At 48.4% G+C, this 27117-nt stretch overlaps 1 protein-coding gene across 5 annotated transcripts in view; it reads right to left on the bottom strand.

The window, feature by feature from the left end:
* arap3 (ArfGAP with RhoGAP domain, ankyrin repeat and PH domain 3) overlaps positions 1-27117 on the bottom strand; it is an 806627-nt gene that overhangs the window by 57996 nt on the left and 721514 nt on the right. For all 5 annotated transcript variants that reach the window (XM_072512821.1, XM_072512820.1, XM_072512825.1 and 2 more), the window contains one exon: positions 17779-17842. In XM_072512821.1, the coding sequence (XP_072368922.1) occupies positions 17779-17842 (64 nt within the window). The remainder of the gene's footprint in view (positions 1-17778; positions 17843-27117) is intronic.

The raw sequence follows: 27117 nt of genomic DNA, 5'->3' as shown, positions 1-27117 counted from the left end.
CTTGTTATTTTGTTACGGGGGGGGGGGGGGGGGGGCGGGGGTTATTGTTTGTAAGGGAGAAAAATTGTGTTGTTAAAAAACTTTGATAAATATCTTTTTTTTAAAAAGACTAATTTGCGGTTCTGTGACTCTGTTTCTCCACGTTTTCAATAAAAAAAACTATAAGTTGCGATCTTTTGAGCCAGGGTTCAATTCTGGGATCTTCCCACCCAGTGATAACATCAACTGGGATCGTAACACACTAAATTAGCCCCTGCGATGAGGGTGTTGTTCTATGATGAAACCCTGAGTAAATTGGGTCTATATTCTCTGGAATTCGGAAGATTGAGAAGTGACTGGGGAACATTGAGAACAGCGCGAGAAGAGAGAGAGCCAGGACATTGAAAACAGCGCGAGAAGAGAGAGAGCCAGGACATTGAAAACAGCGCGAGAGGAGAGAAAGCCGGGAGATTTAAAAAGCGCGGGAGATTTAAAAAGCGCGGGAGGAAAGAGAGCCGGGACATTGAAAACAGCGCGAGAGGAGAGGGAGCCGTGAGATTTAAAAAGCGCGGGAGATTTAAAAAGCGCGGGAGCTGCGAGTCAGAGCGGAGATTTTAAAAGATCGCGGCCTAGTTTCGGGAGCCGTTCGGAGGAGGAGGAGCAGTCTCTGTCAGGGAGAGAACCTGAGAACATCTCAGACACTCAGAAGGTAAGAAGGTAAGTAAGTGATTTTTACTCATTTTTACTTTTATACCTTTTTCAAATTGTGTGTGTCGGGGGGAAACTGAAGTGACATCACAGAAAAGCTGTGACCTGAGTGGCTGGTTGGGAATCTACATTAAATTTTTAAAAATTAAGCATTGGTAACTAATTAAACATAATTACTTAATTATAATTTAGAGGGGTATCTAAGCCAGAGACCGGAGAGTACTATATTTAGCTTTCGCATTTACATTAGAAATCTAGTGCTAGGAAACAGATAGTTAACAGTAACTTAAAAAATATATATATAAAATTAAAAAAAAAACTTTTAATTTTAATTAATTGACGCAATGTCAGTTAGAGGGGTGCAGTGCTCTGACTGTGAGATGTGGCAGGTCCGGGAGGCTTCCAGCCTCCCGGATGGCTTCATCTGCAGAAAATGCACCCAACTGGAGCTCCTCACAGACCGCATGGTTCGGTTGGAGCAGCAATTGATACACTTAGGAGCATGCAGGTGGCAGAAAGCGTCATCGATCGCAGTTATATAAATGTGGTCACACCCAAGGTGCAGGCAGAGAAATGGATGACCACCAGAAAGGGCAGGCAGTCAGTGCAGGAATCCCCTGTGGTTGTCCCCCTCTCGAACAGGTGTACCCCTTTGGATACTGTCGGGGGGGATAGCCTATCAGGGGAAAACAGTAGCAGCCAGAGCAGTGGCACCACGGCTGGCTCTGATGTTCCGAAGGGAGGGTCAAAGCGCAGGAGAGCAATAGTAATAGGGGACTCTATAGTCAGGGGCACAGATAGACTCTTCTGTGGACGTGAAAGAGACTCCAGGATTGGATGTTGCCTCCCTGGTGCCAGGGTCCAGGGTGTCTCCGAACGGGTAGAGGGCACCCTGAAGCGGGAGGGCAAACAGGCAGAGGTCGTTGTACATATTGGTACTAACGGCATAGGCAGGAAGGGGCATGAGGTCCTGCAGCAGGAGTTCAGGGAGCTCGGCAGAAAGTTAAAAGACAGGACCTCTAGGGTTGTGATCTCGGGATTACTCCCTGTGCCACGTGCCAGTGAGGCTAGAAATAGGAAGATAGAGCAGACAAACACGTGGCTAAACAGCTGGTGTAGGAGGGAGGGTTTCCGTTATCTGGACCACTGGGAGCTCTTCCGGGGCAGGTGTGACCTTGAAAAGAAGGACGGGTTGCATCTAAACTGGAGAGGCATAAATATCCTGGCCGCAAGGTTTGCTAGTGTCACACGGGAGGGTTTAAACTAGTATGGCAGGGGGGTGGGCACGGGAGCAATAGGTCAGAAGGTGAGAGAATTGAGGGAGAACTAGGGAATAGTGACAGTGGGGCTCTGAGGCTGAGCAGACAGGGAGAAGTTGCAGAACACAGCGGGTCTGGTGGCCTGAAGTGCATATGTTTTAATGCAAGAAGTATTACGGGTAAGGCAGATGAACTTAGAGCTTGGATTAGTACTTGGAACTATGATGTTGTTGCCATTACAGAGACCTGGTTGAGGGAAGGGCAGGATTGGCAGCTAAACGTTCCAGGATTTAGATGTTTCAGGCGGGATAGAGGGGGATGTAAAAGGGGTGGCGGAGTTGCGCTACTGGTTAGGGAGAATATCACAGCTGTACTGCGGGAGGACACCTCAGAGAGCAGTGAGGCTATATGGGTAGAGATCAGGAATAAGAAGGGTGCAGTCACAATGTTGGGGGTTTACTACAGGCCTCCCAACAGCCAGCGGGAGATAGAGGAGCAGATAGGTAGACAGATTTTGGAAAAGAGTAAAAACAACAGGGTTGTGGTGATGGGAGACTTCAACTTCCCCAATATTGTCTGGGACTCACTTAGTGCCAGGGGCTTAGACGGGGCGGAGTTTGTAAGGAGCATCCAGGAGGGCTTCTTAAAACAATATGTGGACAGTCCAACTAGGGAAGGGGTGGTACTGGACCTGGTATTGGGGAATGAGCCTGGCCAGGTGGTAGATGTTTCAGTAGGGGAGCATTTCGGGAACAGTGACCACAATTCAGTAAGTTTTAAAGTGCTGGTGGACAAGGATAAGAGTGGTCCTAGGATGAATGTGCTAAATTGGGGGAAGGCTAATTATAACAATATTAGGCGGGAACTGAAGAACATAGATTGGGGGCGGATGTTTGAGGGCAAATCAACATCTGACATGTGGGAGGCGTTCAAGTGTCAGTTGAAAGGAATTCAGGACCGGCATCTTCCTGTGAGGAAGAAGGATAAATACGGCAATTTTCGGGAACCTTGGATAACGAGAGATATTGTAGGCCTCGTCAAAAAGAAAAAGGAGGCATTTGTCAGGGCTAAAAGGCTGGGAACAGACGAAGCCTGTGTGGAATATAAGGAAAGTAGGAAGGAACTTGAGCAAGGAGTCAGGAGGGCTAGAAGGGGTCACGAAAAGTCATTGGCAAATAGGGTTAAGGAAAATCCCAAGGCTTTTTACACGTACATAAAAAGCAAGAGGGTAGCCAGGGAAAGGGTTGGCCCACTGAAGGATAGGCAAGGGAATCTATGTGTGGAGCCAGAGGAAATGGGCGAGGTACTAAATGAATACTTTGCATCAATATTCACCAAAGAGAAGAAATTGGTAGATGTTGAGTCTGGAGAAGGGTGTGTAGATAGCCTGGGTCACATTGAGATCCAAAAAGACGAGGTGTTGGGTGTCTTAAAAAATATTAAGGTAGATAAGTCCCCAGGACCTGATGGGATCTACCCCAGAATACTGAAGGAGGCTGGAGAGGAAATTGCTGAGGCCTTGACAGAAATCTTTGGATCCTCACTGTCTTCAGGTGATGTCCCGGAGGACTGGAGAATAGCCAATATTTTTTCTCTGTTTAAGAAGGGTAGCAAGGATAATCCAGGGAACTACAGGCCGGTGAGCCTTACTTCAGTGGTAGGGAAATTACTGGAGAGAATTCTTCGAGACAGGATCTACTCCCATTTGGAAGCAAATGGACGTATTTGTGAGAGGCAGCATGGTTTTGTGAAGGGGAGGTTGTGTCTCACTAACTTGATAGAGTTTTTCGAGGTCACTAAGATTATTGATGCAGGTAGGGCAGTGGATGTTGTCTATATGGACTTCAGTAAGGCCTTTGACAAGGTCCCTCATGGTAGACTAGTACAAAAGGTGAAGTCACATAGGATCAGGGGTGAGCTGGCAAGGTGGATACAGAACTGGCTAGGTCATAGAAGGCAGAGAGTAGCAATGGAAGGATGCTTTTCTAATTGGAGGGCTGTGACAAGTGGTGTTCCACAGGGATCAGTGCTGGGACCTTTGCTCTTTGTAGTATATAGAAATGATTTGGAGGAAAATGTAACTGGTCTGATTAGTAAGTTTGCAGACGACACAAAGGTTGGTGGAATTGCGGATAGCGATGAGGACTGTCAGAGGATACAGCAGGATTTAAGTTGTTTGGAGACTTGGGCGGAGAGATGGCAGATGGAGTTTAATCCGGTCAAATGTGAGGTAATGCATTTTGGAAGGGCTAATGCAGGTAGGGAGTATACAGTGAATGGTAGAACCCTCAAGAGTATTGAAAGTCAAAGAGATCTACAGGTCCACAGGTCACTGAAAGGGGCAACACAGGTGGGGAAGGTAGTCAAGAAGGCATACGGCATATAGAAAAACATAGAAAAACATAGAAAATACAGCACAGAACAGGCCCTTCGGTCCACGGTGTTGTGCCGAACCTTTGTCCTAGATTAATCATAGATTATCATTGCATTTACAGTGCAGAAGGAGGCCATTTGGCCCATTGAGTCTGCACCAGCTCTTGGAAAGAGCACCCTACCCAAACTCAACACCTCCACCCAACACCAAGGGCAATTTGGACATTAAGGGCAATTTATCATTGGCCAATTCACCTAACCCGCACATCTTTGGACTGTGGGAGGAAACCGGAGCACCCGGAGGAAACCCACGCAGACACGGGGAGGACGTGCAGACTCCGCACAGACAGTGACCCAAGCCGGAATCGAACCTGGGACCCTGGAGCTGTGAAGCAATTGTGCTATCCACAATGCTACCGTGCTGCCCTTAAGAACAAATAAATCTACACTATATCGTTTTACCGTAATCCATGTACCTATCCAATAGCTGCTTGAAGGTCCCTAATGTTTCCGACTCAACTACTTCCACAGGCAGTGCATTCCATGCCCCCACTACTCTCTGGGTAAAGAACCTACTTCTGACACCCGTCCTATATCTTCCACCTTTCACCTTAAATTTATGTCCCCTTGTAATGGTTTGTTCCACCCGGGGAAAAAGTCTCTGACTGTCTACTCTATCTATTCCCCTGATCATCTTATAAACCTCTATCAAGTCGCCCCTCATCCTTCTCTGTTCTAATGAGAAAAGGCCTAGCACCCTCAACCTTTCCTCGTAAGACCTACTCTCCATTCCAGGCAACATCCTGGTAAATCTTCTTTGCACCTTTTCCAAAGCTTCCACATCCTTCCTAAAATGAGGCGACCAGAACTGTACACAGTACTCCAAATGTGGCCTTACCAAAGTTTTGTACAGCTGCATCATCACCTCACGGCTCTTAAATTCAATCCCTCTGTTAATGAACGCTAGCACACCATAGTCCTTCTTCACAGCTCTATCCACTTGAGTGGCAACTTTCAAAGATGTATGAACATAGACCCCAAGATCTCTCTGCTCCTCCACATTGCCAAGAACTCTACCGTTAACCCTGTATCCCGCATTCATATTTGTCCTTCCAAAATGGACAACCTCACACTTTTCAGGGTTAAACTCCATCTGCCACTTCTCAGCCCAGCTTTGCATCCTATCTATGTCTCTTTGCAGCCGACAACAGCCCTCCTTACTATCCACAACTCCACCAATCTTCGTATCGTCTGCAAATTTACTGACCCACCCTTCAACTCCCTCATCCAAGTCATTAATGAAAATCACAAACAGCAGAGGACCCAGAACTGATCCCTGCGGTACGCCACTGGTAACTGGGATCCAGGCTGAATATTTGCCATCCACCACCACTCTCTGACTTCTATCGGTTAGCCAGTTCGTTATCCAACTGGCCAAATTTCCCACTATCCCATGCCTCCTTACTTTCTGCATAAGCCTACCATGGGGAACTTTATCAAATGCCTTACTAAAATCCATGTACACTACATCCACTGCTTTACCTTCATCCACATGCTTGGTCACCTCCTCAAAGAATTCAATAAGACTTGTAAGGCAAGACCTACCCCTCACAAATCCGTGCTGACTATCCCTAATCAAGCAGTGTCTTTCCAGATGCTCAGAAATCCTATCCTTCAGTACCCTTTCCATTACTTTGCCTACCACTGAAGTAAGACTAACTGGCCTGTAATTCCCAGGGTTATCCCTAGTTCCTTTTTTGAACAGGGGCCCGACATTCGCCACTCTCCAATCCCCTGGTACCACCCCTGTTGACAGTGAGGACGAAAAGATCATTGCCAACGGCTCTGCAATTTCATCTCTTGCTTCCCATAGAATCCTTGGATATATCCCGTCAGGCCCGGGGGACTTGTCTATCCTCAAGTTTTTCAAAATGCCCAACACATCTTCCTTCCTAACAAGTATTTCCTCGAGCTTACCAATCTGTTTCACACTGTCCTCTCCAACAATATCGCCCCTCTCATTTGTAAATACAGAAGAAAAGTACTCGTTCAAGACCTCTCCTATCTCTCCAGACTCAATACACAATCTCCCGCTACTGTCCTTGATCGGACCTACCCTCGCTCTAGTCATTCTCATATTTCTCACATATGTGTAAAAGGCCTTGGGGTTTTCCTTGATCCTACCCGCCAAAGATTGTTCATGCCCTCTCTTAGCTCTCCTAATCCCTTTCTTCAGTTCCCTCCTAGCTATCTTGTATCCCTCCAATGCCCTGTCTGAACCTTGTTTCCTCAGCCTTACATAAGTCACCTTTTCCTCTTAACAAGACATTCAACCTCTCTTGTCAACCATGGTTCCCTCACTCGACCATCTCTTCCCTGCCTGACAGGGACATACATATCAAGGACACGTAGCACCTGTTCCTTGAACAAGTTCCACATTTCACTTGTGTCCTTCCCTGCCAGCCTATGTTCCCAACTTATGCACTTCAATTCTTGTCTGACAACATCGTATTTACCCTTCCCCCAATTGTAAACCTTGCCCTGTTGCACGTACCTATCCCTCTCCATTACTAAAGTAAAAGTCACAGAATTGTGGTCACTATCTCCAAAATGCTCCCCCACTAACAAATCTATCACTTGCCCTGGTTCATTACCCAGTACTAAATCCAATATTGCCCCTCCTCTGGTCGGACAATCTACATACTGTGTTAGAAAAGCTTCCTGGACACACTGCACAAACACCACCCCATCCAAAATATTTGATCTAAAGAGTTTCCACTCAATATTTGGGAAGTTAAAGTCGCCCATGACTACTACCCTATGACTTCTGCACCTTTCCAAAATCTGTTTCCCAATCTGTTCCTCCACACCCCTGCTACTATTGGGGGGCCTATAGAAAACTCCTCACAAGGTGACTGCTCCTTTCCTATTTCTGACTTCAACCCATACTACCTCAATAGGGTGATACTCCTCGAACTGCCTTTCTGCAGCTGTTATACTATCTCTAATTAATAATGCCACCCCCCCACCTCTTTTACCACCCTCCCTAATCTTATTGAAACATCTATAACCAGGGACCTCCAACAACCATTTCTGCCCCTCTTCTATCCAAGTTTCCGTGATGGCCACCACATCGTAGTCCCAAGTACCGATCCATGCCTTAAGTTCACCCACCTTATTCCTGATGCTTCTTGCGTTGAAGTATACACACTTCAACCCATCTCCGTGCCTGCAAGTACTCTCCTTTGTCAGTGTTCCCTTCCCCACTGCCTCATTACACGCTTTGGCGTCCTGAATATCGGCTACCTTAGTTGCTGGACTACAAATCCGGTTCCCATTCCCCTGCCAAATTAGTTTAAACCCTCCCGAAGAGTACTAGAAAACCTCCCTCCCAGGATATTGGTGCCCCTCTGGTTCAGATGCAACCCGTCCTGCTTGTACAGGTCCCACCTTCCCCAGAATGCGCTCCAATTATCCAAATACCTGAAGCCCTCCCTCCTACACCATTCCTGCAGCCACATGTTCAACTGCACTCTCTCCCTATTCCTAGCCTCGCTATCACGTGGCACCGGCAACAAACCAGAGATGACAACTCTGTCTGTCCTGGCTTTTAACCTCCAGCCTAACTCCCTAAACTTGTTTATTACCTCCACACCCCTTTTCCTACCTATGTCGTTGGTACTAATGTGCACCACGACTTCTGGCTGCTCCCCCTCCCCCTTAAGGATCCTGAAGACACGATCCGAGACATCCCTGGCCCTGGCACCCATTTTAAAATTTTTAAAAAAATATATATATATATTTTAATACACTCAGTGTATATCTATCATATTATTATTACCGGACAATGATTTAGTTTCTGATTCTTTGGCACAGAAAACATTTTACAAAAAACACTCGAGATGGGTGAGGGGGGCAGGTCTCGGCGTTGTCTTTTACCCTCATATTGCCCTCTGTCGCACCAGCTCACTCCTTTGCCCACGCACCGCTGTGACGTGGCTGCTTCCCCTGGTCATTCCGGTTACTTTGTCTTGAGTTGGTTGCATCCGACTCGCTCCCTCCCAGAACTCCACCCCCACCCCCAAGATCCCGTGACAATTACGCACCTTACCCCAGCCCCAGGACCCATGCCAGTCGCTGCCACACAATCACAGCCGCAGTATAGCTTCCTCAATCATGCCCCTGCCCAACCGATCGAGAGCTTGTGATAATCTCTTCCGCAATCACTCCCAGATTAACCTGTCTCCCACCTCGAATCACTCCCCCGGGTAACTCGAGCCAGGACACCTGCCCCGGTCACTCCAGCTTGACCCGCTCCTGTTGCCAGCCACTGTTCAGATGCACCAGTCGCCTGTGGTTGAGGATAAACAGCACCACATTGAGTGCATAGGTGCTGACACACACCAGGCAGAAGTTGTGCAGGATAAACAGGAGCAGGTAGGCCAGGTACAGCGATCCTGCCAAGGACACGACAGAGGAGGCGGCGCGGGCGATGGCTGCCATGGCACTCTCTGTCAAACTCAGGAGCACTTGGAGGAGGTAGAAGAGGATTCTGTACACACTGTTGGGCTGGTTTAAGATGCTGTCATGTCCCAGGATGTCTCCGAACAATCCGAAACCCCGGCCCCACTGGGAGGTGAAGACTTTGGAGCAGCTCACAGACTCGCTGAGGTCGCACATCGCCCGGTAGTCCGCGTCTCGCTCCTTCGACACCTCGACGTGGAAGGCGTAGAGCGACAGCAAGATGCCCAGGCCGCAGGCCAGCCAGCGGGCCCGGCTCTCTCAGCTCCGACTAAACTACAATCTTCTTCCTGGGTCCGTATCCCTCTATTCCCATCCTATTCATGTATTTGTCAAGATGCCCCTTAAATGTCACTATCGTCCCTGCTTCCACCACCTCCTCCGGTAGCGAGTTCTTATATTGTGACCCCCCACGGGATTTCTGCCACAAATTATTGTTTAACGGCTGAGTTGCCCGGGACTGCGCTCGCCAGCCCCCCGCTAACAAGTGACAGCAGGAGTTAAATCGCTCCTGCACAGACAACCCCACTCAGCTCGCGACCGTGCTGCCATGGAGACCAGCCCCACACTTTGGTGACAGAGACCTGGGATGACTGCTGGACGCGGTGGAACCAGATGGGATCCCTCTTCTTCCGAGGGGCCAGGAGATCAGACACACGGCAGTCACCACCGCCTGGGAGGAAGTGGCAGCGGCCGTCAGCTCAGGGAGCATGACCAGGAGAAATGGCATCCAGTAAGAAGATCAACGATCTACACCGGGGTGTTCGAGTGAGTTTGCACCGGACACATGGCCCCCACCCCACATACCCTCGCCCCCATACCCCTCCCCCATATTCCCATCCCCCCCATATGGCCAATCCCCTCAAGCCCCCTCACCCCACCCACAAGCCCCACCCCAAGTAACCACACATGCGTCTAACGAGGCTGGGGCCCCAGGGCCTCCCCACCCCCTCCAAGCACGGGGTAGCAACTCCAGTGCCCCCGGGCTGTGTGCGATGAGCGAAGATGGTTACTCACCTACTCGGGTCCCCATAGCAACCCTTCTGCCGGATTCACATTTTTAAAAAGGTGTATTAATCGGTGCCCATGTGACGACTTGCTGGGGAGTCCGTTAGATCGATGGTCACTCCCGTTAATTGTATGGAATTTGGGCTTGAGTAGTGATTATTGATCCCTCACCATGCTACGGCAGGATCCCGATTTCGCCAATGTGAGCGGGCGGTTTGATTGCAGATTGGGTATCTGCCATTTTAACCCTCTGACCTTCAATGTGGGTTGTAATTTCCGAAGGAACTGAATCTTTAAATTCTTTCAAGAGAGCTATTTCCCTAAGAATTTCATTTGACATCTCGATCTTTAATGTCCATATCTAACAGCCAAAATTACTTTTCTTTACCCTTTCAAATTCAATACGGGTCTGTCCAGGCTATTTTCTTATATTCCAAAAAGTCTGCCTGCGTGCCGATTCATATGCGCTCAGAATAGCATTGTTTTCACTGCGTCATGCTCCACATATACCTGGCAGTGATACATACGCATATCTCCTGAGCTCTACCTCACAACCTACTCTGTAAGGGCAGTGTCCAGATTTTGGATGGTTTGGATGTAAGTTTTCCCCAGCATTGGGTGACACTTTTTCAAATTGCAACCTCCTCAGCTGGTGTTAAGAAGTTGGAATGAAATAAAAACATAGAAAACATAGAAAATGCTTGCCTTCATTGGCCGGGGCATTGAGTATAAGAATTGGCAAGTCATGTTGCAGCTGTATAGAACCTTAGTTAGGCCACACTTGGAGTATAGTGTTCAATTTTGATCGCCACACTACCAGAAGGATGTGGAGGCTTTAGAGAGGGTGCAGAAGAGATTTACCAGAATGTCGCCTGGTATGGAGGGCATTAGCTATGAGGAGCGGTTGAATAAACTCGGTTTGTTCTCACTGGAACGAAGGAGGTTGAGGGGCGACCTGATCGAGGTCTACAAAATTATGAGGGGCATAGACAGAGTGGATAGTCAGAGGCTTTTCCCCGGGGTAGAGGGGTCAATTACTAGGGGGCATAGGTTTAAGGTGAGAGGGGCAAGGTTTAGAGTAGATGTACGAGGCAAGTTTTTTACGCAGAGGGTAGTGGGTGCCTAGAACTCGCTACCGGAGGAGGTGGTGGAAGCAGGGACGATAGTGACATTTAAGGGGCATCTTGACAAATACATGAATAGGATGGGAATAGAGGGATACGGACCCAGGAAGTGTAGAAGATTGTAGTTTAGTCGGGCAGCATGGTCGGCACGGGCTTGGAGGGCCGAAGGGCCTGTTCCTGTGCCGTACATTTCTTTGTTCTTTGTTTGTTCTAATACTATCCAAGACTATCCAATACTATCCAATACATCCAATACTATCCAATACATCCAATACCATCCAGAACCATCCAATACTATCCAATATCATCCAATACTATCCAATACCATCCAATGCCATCCAATACCATCCAAAACCATCCAATGCCATTCATTACCATCCAATACCATCCAATACTATCCAATACCATCCAATACCGCCTAATACAATCCAATACTATCCAATATCATCCAATACCATCCAATACTATCCAATACTATCCAATATCATCCAAAACTCTCAAGTACCATCCAATACCATCCAATACTATCCAATACCATCTAATACCATCCAATGGCATCCAATACCATCGAATTCTATCCAATATCATCCAATGTGGTCCAATGCTATCCAACACCATCCAAAACCAACCAATACCATCCAATACGATCTAATACCATCCAATGCCACCCAATACCATCCAATACTATCCAATACCATCGAATAATATCCAATACCATCCAATACCATCCAATACCATCCAATACCATCCAATACTATCCAATATCATTCAAATCCATCCAATGCCACCAATACCATCCAATACCATCCAATACCATCCAATACCACCCAATACCATCCAATATCATCCAATGCCACCCAATACCATCCAATGCCACCCAATACCATCCAATACTATCCAATACCATCGAATACAATCCAGTACCATCCAATATCATCCAACACTATCCAATATGATCCAATACTATCCAATATCATCCAATGCTATGCAATACTATCCAATGCCATCCAATACCATCCAACAATATCCAATACCATCCAATACCATTCAATACTATCCAATACCATCCAATGCCATCCAATACCATCCAATGCCATTCAATGTGTGAGGTAAGTGCCATATTATTATTATATTTTTTAATTAATTAATTAATTTATTAACTAGATCTTGGTTGGAGGTTAGAGGGATGGCAGGGAAGGGAGTGCAATGTTCCTCCTGCAGGATGTTTGAGGTGAGGGATGCCGTTAGTGTCCCTGCTGATTTTACCTGCAGGAAGTGCAGCCATCTCCAGCTCCTCCAAGACTGAGTTAGGGAACTGGAGCTGGAGTTGGATGAACTTCGGATCATTCGGGAGGCAGAGGGGGTCATAGATAGCAGCTTCAGGGAATTAGTTACACCAAAGATTGGAGATAGATGGGTAACTGTAAGAGGGACTGGGAAGAAGCAGTCAGTGCAGGGATCCCCTGCGGTCGTTCCCCTGAGTAACAAGTATACCGCTTTGGATACTTGGGGGGGGACAACTTACCAGGGGTAAGCCATGGGGTACGGGCCTCTGGCACGGAGTCTGTCCCTGTTGCTCAGAAGGGAAGGGGGGAGAGGAGCAGAGCATTAGTAATTGGGGACTCGATAGTCAGGGGCACAGATAGGAGATTTTGTGGGAGCGAGAGAGACTCACGTTTGGTATGTTGCCTCCCAGGTGCAAGGGTACGTGATGTCTCGGATCGTGTTTTCCGGGTCCTTTAGGGGGAGGGGGAGCAGCCCCAAGTCGTGGTCCACATTGGCACAAACGACATAGGTAGGAAAGGGGACAAGGATGTCAGGCAGGCTTTCAGGGAGCTAGGATGGAAGTTCAGAACGAGAACAAACAGAGTTGTTATCTCTGGGTTGTTGCCCGTGCCACGTGATAATGAGATGAGGAATAGGGAGAGAGAGCAATTAAACACGTGGCTAGAGGGATGGTGCAGGCGGGAGGGATTCAGATTTCTGGATAACTGGGGCTCTTTCTGGGGAAGGTGGGACCTCTACAGACAGGATGGTCTACATCTGAACCTGAGGGGCACAAATATCCTGGGGGGAGATTTGTTAGTGCTCTTTGGGGGGGTTTAAACTAATACAGCAGGGCCATGGGAACCTGGATTGTAGTTTTAGGGTACGAGAGATTGAAAGTATAGAGGTCAGGAGCACAGAATTGACTTCGCAGGAGGGGGCCAGTGTTCAGGTAGGTGGTTTGAAGTGTGTCTACTTCAATACCAGGAGTATACGAAATAAGGTAGGGGAACTGGCAGCATGGGTTGGTACCTGGGACTTCGATGTTGTGGCCATTTCGGAGACATGGATAGAGCAGGGACAGGAATGGATGTTGCAGGTTCCGGGGTTTAGGTGTTTTAGTAAGCTCAGAGAAGGAGGCAAAAGAGGGGGAGGTGTGGCGCTGCTAGTCAAAAACAGTATTACGGTGGCGGAGAGGATGCTAGATGGGGACTCTTCTTCCGAGGTAGTATGGGCTGAGGTTAGAAACAGGAAAGGAGAGTTCACCCTGTTGGGAGTTTTCTATAGGCCTCCAAATAGTTCTAGGGATGTAGAGGAAAGGATGGGGAAGATGATTCTGGATAAGAGCGAAAGTAACAGGGTAGTTATTATGGGAGACTTTAACTTTCCAAATATTGACTGGAAAAGATATAGTTCGAGTACATTAGATGGGTCGTTTTTTGTACAATGTGTGCAGGAGGGTTTCCTGACACAATATGTTGACAGGCCAACAAGAGGAGAGGCCACATTGGATTTGGTTTTGGGTAATGAACCAGGCCAGGTGTTAGATTTGGAGGTAGGTGAGCACTTTGGGGACAGTGACCACAATTCGGTGACGTTTACGTTAGTGATGGAAAGGGATAGGTATACCCCGCAGGGCAAGAGTTATAGCTGGGGGAAGGGCAATTATGATGCCATTAGACATGACTTGGGGGGGATAGGTTGGAGAAGTAGGCTGCAAGTGTTGGGCACACTGGATATGTGGAGCTTGTTTAAGGAACAGCTACTGCGTGTTCTTGATAAGTACGTACCGGTCAGGCAGGGAGGAAGGCGTCGAGCGAGGGAACCGTGGTTTACCAAAGAAGTGGAATCTCTTGTTAAGAGGAAGAAGGAGGCCTATGTGAAGATGAGGAGTGAAGTTTCAGTTGGGTCGCTTGATAGTTACAAGGTAGCGAGGAAGGATCTAAAGAGAGAGCTAAGACGAGCAAGGAGGGGACATGAGAAGTATTTGGCAGGTAGGATCAAGGAAAACCCAAAAGCTTTCTCTAGGTATGTCAGGAATAAAAGAATGACTTGGGTAAGAGTAGGGCCAGTCAAGGACAGGGATGGGAAGTTGTGTGTGGAGTCTGAAGAGATAGGCGAGATGCTAAATTAATATTTTTTGTCAGTATTCACTCAGGAAAAAGATAATGTTGTGGAGGAGAATGCTGAGACCCAGGCTATTAGAATAGATGGCATTGAGGTACGTAGGGAAGAGGTGTTGGCAATTCTGGACAGGCTGAAAATAGATAAGTCCCCGGGGCCTGATGGGATTTATCCTAGGATTCTCTGGGAGGCCAGGGAAGAGATTGCTGGACCTTTGGCTTTGATTTTTATGTCATCATTGGCTACAGGAATAGTGCCAGAGGACTGGAGGATAGCAAATGTGGTCCCTTTGTTCAAAAAGGGGAGTAGAGACAACCCCGGCAACTATAGACCGGTGAGCCTCACGTCTGTAGTGGGTAAAGTCTTGGAGGGGATTATAAGAGACCTGGGACGTCATTCTCCGACCCCCCAGCGGGTCGGAGAATGGCCGTTGGCCGCCGTGAATCCCGCCCCCGCCGGTTGCCGAAGCCTCCGGTACCGGATATTTGTCGGGGGCGGGAATCGGGCCGCGCCGGTTGGTGGACCCCCCGCTCGATTCTCCGGCCCGGATGGGCTGAAGTCCCGCCGAAAAATTGCCTGTCCCGCCGGCGTAAATTAAAGTAGGTATTTACAGGCGGGACAAGGCGGCGTGGGCGGGCTCCGGGGTCCTGGGGAGGGCGCGGGGCGATCTGACCCCGGGGGGTGCCCCCACGGTGGCCTGGCCCGCGATCGGGGCCCACCGATCCGTGGGCGGGCCTATGCCGTGGGGGCACTGTTACCCTTCCGCCTCCGCCACGGTCTCCACCATGGCGGAGGAGGAAGAGACTCTCCCCACTGCGCATGCGCGGGAAACTGTCAGCGGCCGCTGACGCTCCCGCGCATGCGCCGCCCGGAGATGTAATTTCCTCGCCAGCTGGCGGGGCAACAAACGCCGTTTCCGCCAACTGGTGGGGCGGAAATACAGAAGGACATAGATAAGCTGCAGAGATGGGCTGAGAGGTGGCAAATGGAGTTTAATGTAGAGAAGTGTGAGGTGATTCACTTTGGAAGGAATAACAGGAATGCGGAATATTTGGCTAATGGTAAAGTTCTTGGAAGTGTGGATGAGCAGAGGGATCTAGGTGTCCATGTACATAGATCCCTGAAAGTTGCCACCCAGGTTGATAGGGTTGTGAAGAAGGCCTGTGGAGTGTTGGCCTTTATTGGTAGAGGGATTGAGTTCCGGAGTCATAAGGTCCTGTTGCAGCTGTACAGAACTCTGGTACGGCCGCATTTGGAGTATTGCGTACAGTTCTGGTCACCGCATTATAGGAAGGACGTGGAAGCTTTGGAGCGGGTGCAGAGGAGATTTACCAGGATGTTGCCTGGTATGGAGGGAAAATCTTATGAGGAAAGGCTGATGGACTAGAGGTTGTTTTCGTTGGAGAGAAGAAGGTTAAGAGGAGACTTAATAGAGGCATACAAAATGATCAGGGGGTTAGATAGGGTGGACAGTGAGAGCCTTCTCCCGCGGATGGAAATGACATAGCCTTAAACTGAGGGGTAATAGATATAGGACAGAGGTCAGAGGTAGGTTCTTTACGCAAAGAGTGATGAGGCCCTACCTGCAACAGTAGTGAACTCGCCAATATTGAGGGCATTTAAAAGTTTATTGGATAAGCATATGGATGATAATGGCATAGTGTAGGTTAGATGGGTTTTGCTTTTTGACTTCCCATGTCAGTGCAACATAGTGGGCCGAAGGGCCTGTACTGCGCTGTATCGTTCTATGTTCTATGTTCTAATACTATCTAATGCCATCCAATACCATCCAATACTATCCAATACCATCCAATACTGTCCAATACAATCCAATATCATCCAATACTATCCAAAGTTGCTTTGAACAGTGCATGCTTTGTTCTGTACAAGAGTCAATGGGCTTGTAATGTTATCTCTTTCCCTCAAGCACAGATGCTGCAAAACCTGTTGAGTTAATCCAGAATTATTTCAGATTTCAGATTTCCAGCAATATTTTGTTTTTATTCATGCTTTATTTATTTCTTGATCCTAATGACTTCTGCCTTACTTTATAAACTGTAACCATAAGCAGCGATTAAAACTCAGTTCATGTTTAAAGGAGCTGGTTTTCCCACCACCTGTTTTGACTGGACTATCCTCCTCATCTCCTCTCCTCACCTTTAGAACTTCCCTTCCAATGTGCTCCAGTTTTGTTAGATCAAATCCACTGTGCTCTGAACAGATGTGGGAATGAAATTGTTGGCTCCATGTCCTTACATCCAAGGTCAGAAGGGAATGTTCACTGATGACTGCACAATGTTCAGGACCATACGCAACGTCTCAGATACTGACGCAGTCCATGTCCAAATTCAGCAAGTCCTGGACAATATCCAGGCTTGGCTGACAAATGGCAAGTTACATTCACGCCACACAGGAGCCAGGCAATAATGTCACCAACAAGAAGGAATCTAACCATCTTTCCTTGACTTGTCACAGTATTGCCATCACTGAATTCGCCACCATTTATGTCCTGGGGTGGGGGGTGGCTAGTAGGTGGGGGTGGGGGGAGGGGGAGAGGGGTGGGGGTGGTAGTGGGGTGGGGATTACCATTGACCAGAAACTGAACTGGACCAGCCAAATAGATATTGTGGCTATAAGTTCAAGTCAGAAACTGGGAATTGTGGGGTAACTAACTAAATTTCTGACTTCCCAAAGCCTGTCCAACATCTACAAAGTACAAGTCAGGAGTGCAATTTAATACTCTCCACATGCCCAGATCAGTGCGGTTCCAGACGCCATCCAGAACAAAGCAACTGTTTGATCGCCACAACACCTTAGATATTCAAGCCCTCCACCACCGACGAACAGTGGCAGCCGTGTGTACCATCTACAAGATGCACTGCAGCAGCTCACCAAAGCTCCTTCAACAATACCTTCCAGCCCCATGGACTGCACCACCTCGAACGACAAGGGCAGCAGACATTTGGGAACACCAGCACCTGCGTGTTCCCCTCCAAGCCACTCACCATCCAGTCTTGGAAAAATATCACCGTTTCTTCACTGTTGCTGGGTCAAAATCCTGGAACTCCCTCCCTAACAGCCCTGTGAATGTGCCTACACTACATGGGTTGTAGCAGTTCAAGAAGGCAGCTATCTTAAGGATAATTAGGGTTGGTCAATAAATACTGGCCTAGCCAGTGATATTCACATTCCAGGAGAGAATTGAAAAAAGGTCCCAGCAAGCACAGAAATGTTGGACTCGCCTTCCAATTGAAGACCTATCAGGGGAGCTAATTTCCTGTTTAGAAAAGCTTTAACTCGAAGCATCAAGTCCACAACAGAAACATGCCAAGATTTAATTGAATATGTGATTTATGATACTTTGGCATTTCTTGTTACATAAAAGAATCACATATCTTTGCAAATGATTGGATTACCTGAGCTCTGAGGATACTGGCTGTCCAATCCCACATCTCCCACTGTCCAGAACAGCAAAAAAACCTGCAACATAACAGTTACAAATGACCAAACCAAATAGTAAAAGCAGTGAACAGGTTATTAGAGTTTATACGGTCACCATTCTTGGAAAAACAATTTGTTCGGGTTTGGCATCATAATCGAATTTACTGCATGTAATATCAAAATATTTCTCATTGGGCGATTTCCCGGAGCTGAACATTTTTATAGCAATTCATTCTGTAAAACAACTGAACAGAAAAGTCTCAAACTGCCAGTGCCAACCTCAGGATTCACGGTCTGGATTGTGTGGCAGTGTTCACAACCTACCACCAGACAGTAGTGGAGTATTTCATACACAAGAGTCTGACAGCACAGAAGGAAACCATCCAGCCGATGATATAGATACAAATCTTTCATAAACTAAAAGAGAGTCTACAGCAGGACAGTTATTTACCAGATTAGAAGACAGGCTCAGTGATATATTTGATGTCTATAAATGACAAGAGTGATAACATAAATGTTTGCAGATGACAGAAGGATTGAAAACAAAGTATGAAAGTGAAAAGGATAGAAAAACACTTCAGAATAACATTGAGGAGGGCATACTTGCATATCAGGTATACCAGTATATCAGGTATATCAGTATCTCAGGAATATCAGGTATATCAGTATATCAGGAATATCAGGTATATCAGTATATCAGGAATATCAGGTATATCAGTATATCAGGAATATCAGTACACCAGTATGCCAGTATACCAGTATATCAGGTATATCAGTATCTCAGGAATATCAGGTATATCAGTATATCAGGAATATCAGTACACCAGTATGCCAGTATATCAGTATATCAGGTATATCGGGTATATCAGTATACCAGTATATCAAGTACATCAGTATATCAGTATACCAGTATGCCAGTATATCAGATATATCAGCAGACCAGTATATCAGGTATATCAGGTATATCAGTATACCAGTATATCAGGTATATCAAGTACATCAGTATATCAGTATACCAGTATGCCAGTATATCAGATATACCAGTATATCAGGTATATCAGTATACAAGTATATCAGGTATATCAGGCGTGTCAGTATATCAGTATACCAGTATGTCAGTATATCGGTATACCAGTAAATCAGGTATATCAGGTATGTCAGTGTATCAGTATGCCAGTATATCAGGTATATCAGTATATCAGTAAATCAGCATATCAGGTATATCAGGAACATCAGAATACAAGTATGCCAGTATATCAGATATATCAGTATCCAAGTATATCAGGTATATCAGGTCTACCAGCATATCAGTATATCAGTATATCAGGTGTATCAGTATATCAGTGTATCAGAATGTCAGTAGACCAGTATGCCAGTATATCAGGAATATTAGTATACCAGTATATCAGTATATGTGGTATATCAGGAATATCAGTATACCAGTATGCCAGTCTATCAGGTATATCAATATATCAGTACATCAGAATATCAGGTACATCAGGTATATCAGTATACCAGTATATCAGGTATATCAGGTATACCAGTATACCAGTATATCAGGTATATCAGGAATGACAGTATACCAGTATGTCAAGTATATCAGGTATATCAGTGTACCAGTACCAGTACACCAGTATATCACTACATCAGGTATATCGGTATATCAGTATATCAGTATACCAGTATGCCAGTATATCAGGAATATCAGTATACCAGTATATCAGTATATGTGGTATATCAGGAATATCAGTATGCCAGTATATCAGGTATATCAATATATCAGTACATCAGTATATCAGGAATATCATATATACCAGTGTGCCAGTATATCAGGTACATCAGTATATCAGTGTATTTGTATGCCAGTACACCAGTATACCAGTATATCAGGTATACCAGTATATCAGTATATCAGTATATCTGGATACCAGTATATCATGTATATACAGGTATGGGCATCGCAGTAGCACAGTGGTTAGCACCGTTGCTTCACAGCTCCAGGGCGATTCCTGGCTTGGGTCACTGTCTATATGGAGTCTGCACATTCTCCCCATGGGTTTTCTCCAGGTGCTCCAGTTTCCTCCCACAAGTCCAGTAAGCCGTGCCGTTAGGTGAATTGGACATTCTCAATTCCCCCTCTGTGTACCCGAACAGGCGGCGGAATGTGGCGACTTGGGGATTTTCACAATAACTTAATTGCAGTGTTAATGTAAGCCTGCTTGTGGCACTAATAAAGATTATTATTATTATATCAGGTATATCAGTATATTAGTATAGCAGTATATCAGGTATATCAGTATACCAGTATATCAGGTATGTCCGTATACCAGTCTATTAGTTCACCAGTATATAAGTATATCAAGTATATCAGTATATCAGGTATATCAGTATACCAGTATACCAGTGTATTAATATACTGGTAAACTGATATACTGATATCCTGATATCCCTGATATACTGATATACCTGATATACTGGCATACTGATATACTGGCATACTGATATACTGATAAACCTGATATACTTATATCCTGATATCCCTGATATACTGATATACCTGATATACTGGTATACTGAAAAACTGATAAACCTGATATACCTGATATACTGGCATACTGAAAAACTGATAAACCTGATATACTGATATACTGGCATACTGATATGCCTGATATACTAATATACTGGTATACTGATATACCTGATATACTGGTATACTGTACCAGGATATCAGTTTACCAGTATTTCAAGTTTATCAGTATATCAGGTATATCAGTATGCCAGTGTATCAGAAAATCAGGTATATCAGTGTATCAGAAAATCAGGTATATCAGTATATCAGGTATATCAGTCTACCAGTATGTCAGGTAATTCAGGTCTATCATTATACCAGTATATTAGCATATCAGGTATATCAGTATATGAGGCATATCAGCATACCAGTATATAAGTATACCAGTATACCAGTATATCAGGTATATCAGTATACCCGTATATTAGTATATCAGGTATATCAGTATGCCAATGTTTCAGTATATCAGGTATATCGGTACATCAGGTATATCACTTTATCAGTATGCCAGGAAATCAGGTATATCAGTATGCCAGTATATCAGAACATCAGGCACATCAGTATGCCAGTAGATTAGTATATCAGGCATATCAGGTATATCAGTATGCCAGTGTTTCAGTATATCAGGTATATCAGTACATCAGGTACATCAGGTATATCAGTATATGAGTATATCAGTGTATCTGTATATCAGTATATCAGTACACCAGTGTGGCGCACAAAGACTCCATGAGACAAATAGAGTGAAGTCGATGAGGCTTTATTAAGCGTGTCTGTTCCCCAGCAGCCCGATAGTAAACTGGCCTGCGGGGGAAGGCACCGGCTTCTTATACTTCGCCTTCAGGGCGGAGTATGAGGTCAACGGCCAACCAGGACCCGGGATCTGTCAGCCAATGACATTAGGGCTTCCAGTCCCACATGACCCCCAATACATACTACCACATTCACCCCTTGTCAAAAATGAACCCGGCGGGGTGATGCTTCGTATGGTGGTAAGGGTTTACAGTACTGGTCCTGGGAGGAGAGAACAGTTACATGGTAGTACCGTATTGGACAGTATCGTCCTGTTACAACTATTTACAGAGGATATAGGAAAAACAAAATGTTCATTGGACAGTCCATCTTCGTTTTACATCGACGCCACGAGTCGGTCGGGCGGTCTGGTCGTCCGTGTCGATCGCCTCGGCCCCGGCGGTGGTGGTAGTGCTTGTACCAGCGTTGTCGCCTCCGGGAGCCGCACGGTTTCAGCTGTCGGTGCAAAGGGGAGGGGGACTGATCCTCCTGGGAAGGGGGCGGTCGCGGGGTGCGGCGGTGGCAGGAAGGGGGGCGGTTGGGTTGATGGTGCCGGGGGGGTGTGCATGGTGCCGGCGGGCGCCAGATCCCGCAGGGAGACCGTGTCCTGTCGGACGTCGGGGTACTCCACGTAGGCGTACTGGGGGTTTGCGTGGAGGAGGTGAACCCTTTCGACCAACGGGTCCGCCTTATGTGCCCGCACGTGCTTTCGGAGCAGGATGGGTCCTGGGGCCGCCAGCCAGGTCGGCAGCGACGTTCCAGAGGAGGACCTCCTAGGGAAGACAAGGAGACGCTCGTGGGGCGTTTGATTAGTGCTCGTACATAATAACGACCGGATGGAATGGAGAGCGTCCGGGAGGACCTCCTGCCACCGTGAAACTGGGAGATCCCTGGACCGTAGGGCCAGTAGGACGGCCTTCCAGACCGTGCCGTTCTCCCTTTCTACTTGCCCGTTCCCCCGGGGGTTGTAGCTGGTCGTCCTGCTTGAAGCTATACCCTTGCTGAGCAGGAACTGGCGCAGCTCGTCACTCATGAAAGAGGACCCCCTGTCGCTGTGGACGTATGCGGGGTAACCGAACAGTGTGAATATGCTGTTCAGGGCTTTAATGACTGTGGCCGCGGTCATGTCGGAGCAGGGAATGGCAAAAGGGAAGCGGGAGTATTCGTCCACTACATTAAGGAAATACGCGTTGCGGTCGGTGGAGGGGAGGGGCCCTTTGAAATCGAGACTGAGGCGTTCAAAGGGACGGGAAGCCTTAATCAGGTGCGCTCCATCTGGCCTGAAAAAATGCGGTTTGCATTCTGCGCAGATGTGGCAGTCTCTTGTGACTGTACGGACCTCCTCTAAGGAGTATGGGAGATTGCGGGACTTGATGAAGTGGTAAAACCGAGTGACCCCCGGGTGGCAGAGGTCCTCGTGGAGGGCTTGGAGGCGGTCAATTTGTGCGTTGGCACATGTCCCGCGGGATAGGGCATCAGACGGCTCGTTCAGCTTTCCGGGCCGGTACAAGATCTCATAGTTGAAGGTGGAGAGTTCGATCCTCCACCGCAAGATCTTGTCGTTCTTGATCTTGCCCCGCTGTGCATTATCGAACATGAAGGCTACCGACCGTTGGTCAGTGAGGAGAGTGAATCTCCTGCCGGCCAGGTAATGCCTCCAATGTCGCACAGCCTCCACTATGGCTTGGGCTTCCTTTTCCACTGAGGAGTGGCGGATGTCTGAGGCGTGGAGGGTTCGGGAGAAGAAGGCCACGGGTCTGCCCGCTTGGTTAAGGGTAGCCGCGAGAGCTACGTCAGAGGCGTCGCTCTCGACCTGGAAGGGAAGGGACTCGTCGATGGCGCGCATCGTGGCCTTTGCGATGTCCGCTTTGATGCGGCTGAAAGCCTGGCAAGCCTCTGTCGACAGCGGGAAAGTCGTGGTCTGTATTAGGGGGCGGGCCTTGTCTGCGTACTGGGGGACCCACTGGGCGTAGTATGAAAAGAACCCCAGGCAGTGTTTCAGGGCTTTTGGGCAGTGCGGGAGGGGAAATTCCATGAGTGCGCGCATACGTTCGGGGTCGGGGCCTATTATCCCATTGCGCACTATGTAGCCCAGAATGGCTAGCCGATCGGTGCTAAAAACGCACTTGTCCTCGTTGTACGTGAGGTTCAAGGCTTTGGCAGTCTGGAGGAATTTTTGGAGGTTGGCGTCGTGGTCCTGCTGATCGTGGCCGCAGATGGTTACATTGTCGAGGTACGGGAACGTGGCCCGTAACCCATGTTGATCAACCATTCGGTCCATTTCCCGTTGGAAGACCGAGACGCCGTTTGTGACGCCAAAAGGGACCCTTAGGAAGTGGTATAATCGCCCGTCTGCCTCGAAGGCTGTGTACTTGCGGTCACTTGGGCGGATGGGGAGCTGATGGTAGGCGGACTTGAGGTCCACGGTGGAGAAGACTTTATACTGGGCAATCCGATTGACCATGTCGGATATGCGGGGGAGAGGGTACGCGTCTAGTTGTGTGTACCTGTTGATGGTCTGGCTATAGTCAATGACCATCCTTTGTTTCTCCCCTGTCTTCACTACTACCACCTGCGCTCTCCAGGGACTATTGCTGGCCTGGATTATGCCCTCCTTTAGTAGCCGCTGGACTTCGGAGCGAATGAAGGTCCGGTCCTGGGCGCTGTACCGTCTGCTCCTAGTGGCGACGGGTTTGCAATCCGGGGTGAGGTTCGCAAACAAGGACGGGGGTTGCACCTTGAGGGTGGCGAGGCCGCAGATAGTGAGTGGGGGTATGGGGCCGCCGAATTTAAACGTAAGGCTCTGTAGGTTACATTGAAAATCTAAGCCCAGCAAGGTGGGGGCACAGAGTTGGGGAAGGGCGTTAAGTTTGTAGTTTTTGAATTCCCTCCCCTGTACCGTTAGGGTAACTATGCAGAATCCCTGGATATGTACGGAGTGGGATCCTGCAGCTAGGCAAATCTTTTGTGCGCTGGGGTAGGTAGTTAAGGAACAGCGTCTTACCGTGTCGGGATGTATAAAACTTTCCGTGCTCCCGGAGTCGACTAGGCATGGCGTCTCGTGGCCGTTAATTAGGACCGTTGTCGTCGTCGTCTGGAGAGTCCGGGGCCGAGCCTGATCGAGTGTAACCGAAGCGAGCCGTGGTTGTAGTAGTGGGGTGGGGTCCGTTGTTGCCGTCCAAGATGGCATCGGGGATGGATAAAATGGCCGCCCCCATACATCGCACGTGGCTGAGGGGTCACAAGGTGGCGTCGGGGGTGGACAAAATGGCCACCCCCATGCGTCGTACAGGTCGGGGGCGGTCCAAGATGGCGGGGCCCCTCCTCCCCTCGTGGTGGTCGGGACCCAAAATGGCGGCATCTGCGGGTCGCACATTGAGTGCTGGGGGGTCTGGGGGGCGCTAGGACCGCGCGGAGTTCCTTGGCTGCGAGCGCCAGGGCCGCGGGCGCTAGGACCGCGCGGAGCTCCCTCGCTGGGGACCGCGGTGTTCGGGGCCAAGGCCGGCAGGTCAGTACTGCGAGCGCTGGGACCGTGAGGAGGTCCCTCGCCGGGGACGGAGATCGGGGTCCAGGTAAGTTGTATTGCCGGCGGGTCAGGCGTGGGGCGCGGGACGGGGGTGAGGGCCCAGGTCGGCGGCGCTGGCGGGTCAGGCGTGGGGCGCGGGACGGGGGCGAGGGCCCAGGTCGGCGGCGCTGGCGGGTCAGGCGTGGGGCGCGGGACGGGGGCGAGGGCCCAGGTCGGCGGGTCAGGCGTGGGGCGCGGGACGGGGGCGAGGACCCAGGTCGGCGGCGCTGGCGGGTCAGGCGTGGGTCGCGGGACGGGGGTGAGGGTGGCGTTCGGGATACGAAAAACCCCTTCCTCTCCGTGGAGAGTGTTGGCCGGCACCCAAATCGGGAGCGCCGGCGGCGGGTCGTACATGGGCTGCGGGGAGGGGGGTTGGGGAGCGTAGGCGGCGTGCAGGGCTCCCAGTTCTCCCGGGGCCGCGGCGGGTACGTACGGGGCCCAATGGCCTGCCGCGCGGTCGGGGCCGTAGGCGCGGGTATTACGCGCGGCTACGTCCAGCGAGGCTGCCAGGGCCCGTGCCTCTGAGAGTCCTAGTGACTCTTTTTCTAGAAGTCTTTGGCGGATTTGGGAGGATTGTATACCTGCAACAAAAGCATCGCGCATTAACATGTCCGTGTGTTCGTTTGCGTTCACCGACGGGCAGCTGCAGGCTCGTCCCAAAATCAGCAGCGCGGCGTAGAACTCGTCCATCGATTCTTCGGGAGCTTGCCGTCTCGTCGCGAGCTGGTAGCGAGCGTAGATTTGGTTAACTGGGCGAACGTAGAGACTTCTCAGTGCTGTGAAGGCCGTCTGGAAATCGCGGGTGTCTTCAATGAGGGTGAAAATCTCCGTGCTCACCCTCGAGTGCAGGACCTGCAGTTTTTGTTCGTCTGAGACCCGGCCGGTGGTCGATGTGATGTAGGCCTCAAAGCAAGTCTGCCAGTGTTTGAAGGCTGCTGCCGCATTCACTGCGTGGGGGCTGATCCTCAGGCATTCCGGGATGATCCTGAGCTCCATAGTCCTTTTTAGACACGCTTAATAAATTGTGGCGCACAAAGACTCCGTGAGACGAATAGAGTGAAGTCGATGAGGCTTTATTAAGCGTGTCTGTTCCCCAGCAGCCCGATAGTAAACTGGCCTGCGGGGGAAGGCACCGGCTTCTTATACTTTGCCTTCAGGGCGGAGTATGAGGTCAACGGCCAACCAGGACCCGGGATCTGTCAGCCAATGACATTAGGGCTTCCAGTTCCACATGACCCCCAATACATACTACCACAACCAGTACACCAGTATATTAGTTTATCAGATTTGAGGGACATCAATCATGTGCAGTATCTGCAGAAACTGGGATTTTTGAAAATGTAATTGTTTGCGAGATTTGGGTGCCACTGTTGAGGTCATCATTTAATTTCCAAACCTAATTCTTGGCAGAACCTAAACTGAGCATCAGTAAGAAGGTGATTGCTGTGAGAGTGTTACCTGAATACACTTTGCTAATGGTTGAGAATAGATTGATGATACTTAATTGGCCGGGTTGGATTTGTCCTACTTGTTGTGAACAGGACACACCTGGACAATTTTCCATATTGCCGGGTAGGTGCCACCTGTACCGGAACAACTTGGTTTGGGGCCCAGAAAGTTCTTGAGCACAAATCTTCAGTCTTACAGCCGGAATATTGTCAGAGCCCATAGTCTTTGCTCGAAGGGCCAAAACACCTCCTCCTGCTTTTATTTTCTATGTTTCTATGTTAAGAGAGATTGTGTTGAAGCCACAGTACATGTGAAGACTAACACAGTACATGTGAAGACTAACACAGTACATGTGAAGACTAACACAGTACATGTGAAGACGAACACAGTACATGTGAAGACTAACACGGTACACGTGAAGACTATCACAGTTACATGTGAAGACGAACACCGTACATGTGAAGACTAACACAGTACATGTGAAGACTAACACAGTACATGTGAAGACTAACACAGTACATGTGAAGACTAACACAGTACATGTGAAGACTAACACGGTACACGTGAAGACTATCACAGTTACATGTGAAGATGAACACCGTACATGTGAAGACTAACACAGTACATGTGAAGACTAGCACAGTACATGTGAAGACTAACACGGTACACGTGAAGACTATCACTGTTATATGTGAAGACGAACACCGTACATGTGAAGACTATCACAGTTACAGGTGAAGACTAACACGGTACATGTGAAGACTAACACGGTACACGTGAAGACTATCACAGTTACATGTGAAGACGAACACCGTACATGTGAAGACTAACACAGTACATGTGAAGACTAGCACAGTACATGTGAAGACGAACACCGTACATGTGAAGACGAACACCGTACATGTGAAGACTAACACGGTACATGTGAAGACTAGCACA

Source organism: Scyliorhinus torazame, chromosome 7, assembly GCF_047496885.1.
Source record: "Scyliorhinus torazame isolate Kashiwa2021f chromosome 7, sScyTor2.1, whole genome shotgun sequence".
NCBI classification, from domain to species: Eukaryota; Metazoa; Chordata; class Chondrichthyes; order Carcharhiniformes; family Scyliorhinidae; genus Scyliorhinus; species Scyliorhinus torazame.
Note: the sequence above shows the minus strand (reverse complement) of the source record. Positions and strands in the feature narration are given on the sequence as shown.